The 2,529-nt window shown below is 43.5% G+C and overlaps 1 protein-coding gene across 1 annotated transcript; it reads left to right on the forward strand.

Moving 5' to 3' along the window:
- Positions 1-261: 261 nt before the first annotated feature.
- Or2t45 (olfactory receptor family 2 subfamily T member 45) lies at positions 262-1,190 on the forward strand (the record flags this gene model as incomplete). The annotated part of the gene is given in 1 exon segment (NM_001000771.1): positions 262-1,190. A coding segment is annotated over 1 exon segment (929 nt), but the record flags the coding sequence as incomplete, so codon positions are not given.
- Positions 1,191-2,529: the final 1,339 nt, after the last annotated feature.

Raw genomic sequence — 2,529 nt, forward strand, 5'->3', positions numbered from 1 at the left:
ATAACATGTACATTAGGTGGTAAAAAATAAATTTAATAGTCCTACTAAATTGAAATATCCCATCATTTGGTTTCAAGTCACTTAAAAAAAATCATTCTCAGACCAGGTGTTGTGGCTCATGTCTTTATTCCCACTGGGAAAGAGAGGCAGGTGGATCACTGTGAGTTCAGGATCAGGCTAGTTTACAGGAGTAGTTCCAGAATAGCCGATCTCTAAAAGAAAAGGCAAGCACCTTCTGTCTTTCAGGCTTGGACAGAGCTCTGAAGACTCCCAGTAACAGCACGGAGGTGGACTTCATTCTTCTCGGGCTCTTCAGCCACACCTACGCCCACTTGTTCCTGCTTTCTGCTGTCTTAGTAATCTTCACTACCTCCCTGATGGGCAACACCCTCATGATCCTTCTCATCTGCAGGGACCCCAGGCTGCACACGCCCATGTACTTCCTTCTCAGCCAGCTCTCCTTCATGGACATGATGCTAGTCTCCACCATCGTTCCCAAAATGGCAGCCAACTATTTGATGAACACGAGATCCATCTCCCCTGCGGGCTGTGGTTCCCAGATCTTCCTCTTCCTCACCTTGGCAGGGGGAGAGTGCTTCCTCCTGGCAGCCATGTCCTATGACCGCTATGTAGCCATATGTTATCCCCTGCGCTACCATGTCCTCATGAGCCCCAAGCTGTGTGCTTACCTGACGGTGGGGTCCTGGCTCCTGGGAGCTGCCGATGGGCTGATGCAGGTGGGCACCATCCTGAGTTTCCCCTTCTGCCAATCTCGGACAATCAACCACTTCTTCTGTGAGGCTCCTTCTCTGGTGCGCCTCGCCTGTGCAGACACCAGAGTCTTTGAGTTCTTCATGTACATCTGCTGCATCCTGATGCTCCTGATCCCGCTGTCCCTCGTCCTGGCTTCCTACTCGCTCATCCTGGTGGCAGTGCTCCGCATGCGATCTTCTGCAGCCCGGAAGAAAGCCTTCGCCACCTGCTCTTCGCACCTGGCTGTGGTGGGATTGTTCTACGGGGCCATCATCTTCATCTACATGAGACCCAGGTCCCACCAGCCAGGCAAGAGCGACAAAGTGGTGTCTGCCTTCTACACCATCTTCACACCGGTGCTGAACCCTCTCATATACAGTGTGAGAAACAAGGAGGTCAAGGGGGCCTTGAGAAAGTGGCTGCAGAAGAAAGTGTGATAAACGAGCAGAGAGAAGTTCGGCAAACCACCTCCACTCAAGTTAGGCACGCCTCACTCACAGACTCAGCTTCTCTGGCCCATTGAACATGTTTTCCTCATTGAACATTCTTTTGTATTGTATTAACTTTTTTGATGCTCCTTTGCCATTTTATATTCTAAGTTTTACAAAAATCAATTTGCCCTGCTCATGACCCCTGTGTTATCCTCTGTGTTTCTTTTAAAATAACACCTTGAGATGGGAGCCAGTGACACAGGTCTCGTTAGCTAGATTTTAATCATGTGACTCAGTTTTTGTTACAAGATCGACAATGTCAAGAGGAAGAGGAATAAATGAATAATTTTATAAATTAGGGCTGAATTTAAGAAGTACCTTGTAAATGAAGTGTGTAATCAATAAGACTTGCTAAACATAAAATGTAATTGCATAAACCTTGTGTCAAAATGTTGCAAGAGGACTAATCTGAGACTGTGTAGAATTTAGAATTCTTTAAAAGGAGATGAACTGAAAGAAATTATAACTTTACACTCCCACTAAAATCAGAGACTAGACAAGGCTACCTACATATTCAATATAGTTCTCAGAGTTCTAGACAGAGCAATCAGACAACAAAAGGAAATCAAGGGGATACAGATTGGAAAGGAAGAAGCCAATCTGTATCATATCTTTGCAAATGATATGATAGTGTATTTAAGTGATCCCAAAAGTTCCACCAGAGAACTACTAAGCCTGATAAACACCTTCAGCAGAGTGTCTGGGTATAAAATTAACTCCAATAGATCAGTAGCCTTCCTCTACACAAAAGAGAAACAAGCCCCTTCATAATAGTCCCAAATAATATAAAAATACCTCGGTGTGACTTTAACCAAGCAAGTGAAAGATCTGTACGATAAGAACTTTAAGCCTCTGAAGAAAGAAATTGAAGATCTCAGAAGATTGGAAAGATCTCCCATGCTCAAGGATTGTAAAGATTAATATAGTAAAAATGGCCATTTTACCAAAATCGATCTACAGATTCAATGCAACCCCCATCAAAATACCAATCCAATTCTCCAAAGAGTAAGACAGAAAAATTTGCAAATTTATCTGGAATAACAAAAAACCCAGGATAGCTAAAACTATCCTCAATAATAAAAGGACTTCCGGGGGAATCACTATCCCAGAACTCAAGCAGTATTACAGAGAAATAGTGATAAAAACTGCATGGTATTGGTACAGAGACAGACAGATATAGACCAATGGAATAGAATTGAAGACTCAGAAATGAACCCACACACCTATGGTCACTTGATTGTTGACAAAGGAGCCAAAACCATCCAATGGAAGAAAGATAGCATTT

The sequence above is a fragment of the Rattus norvegicus genome, chromosome 10 (assembly GCF_021556685.1).
Source record: "Rattus norvegicus strain SHRSP/BbbUtx chromosome 10, alternate assembly SHRSP_T2T, whole genome shotgun sequence".
Lineage (NCBI taxonomy): Eukaryota > Metazoa > Chordata > Mammalia > Rodentia > Muridae > Rattus > Rattus norvegicus.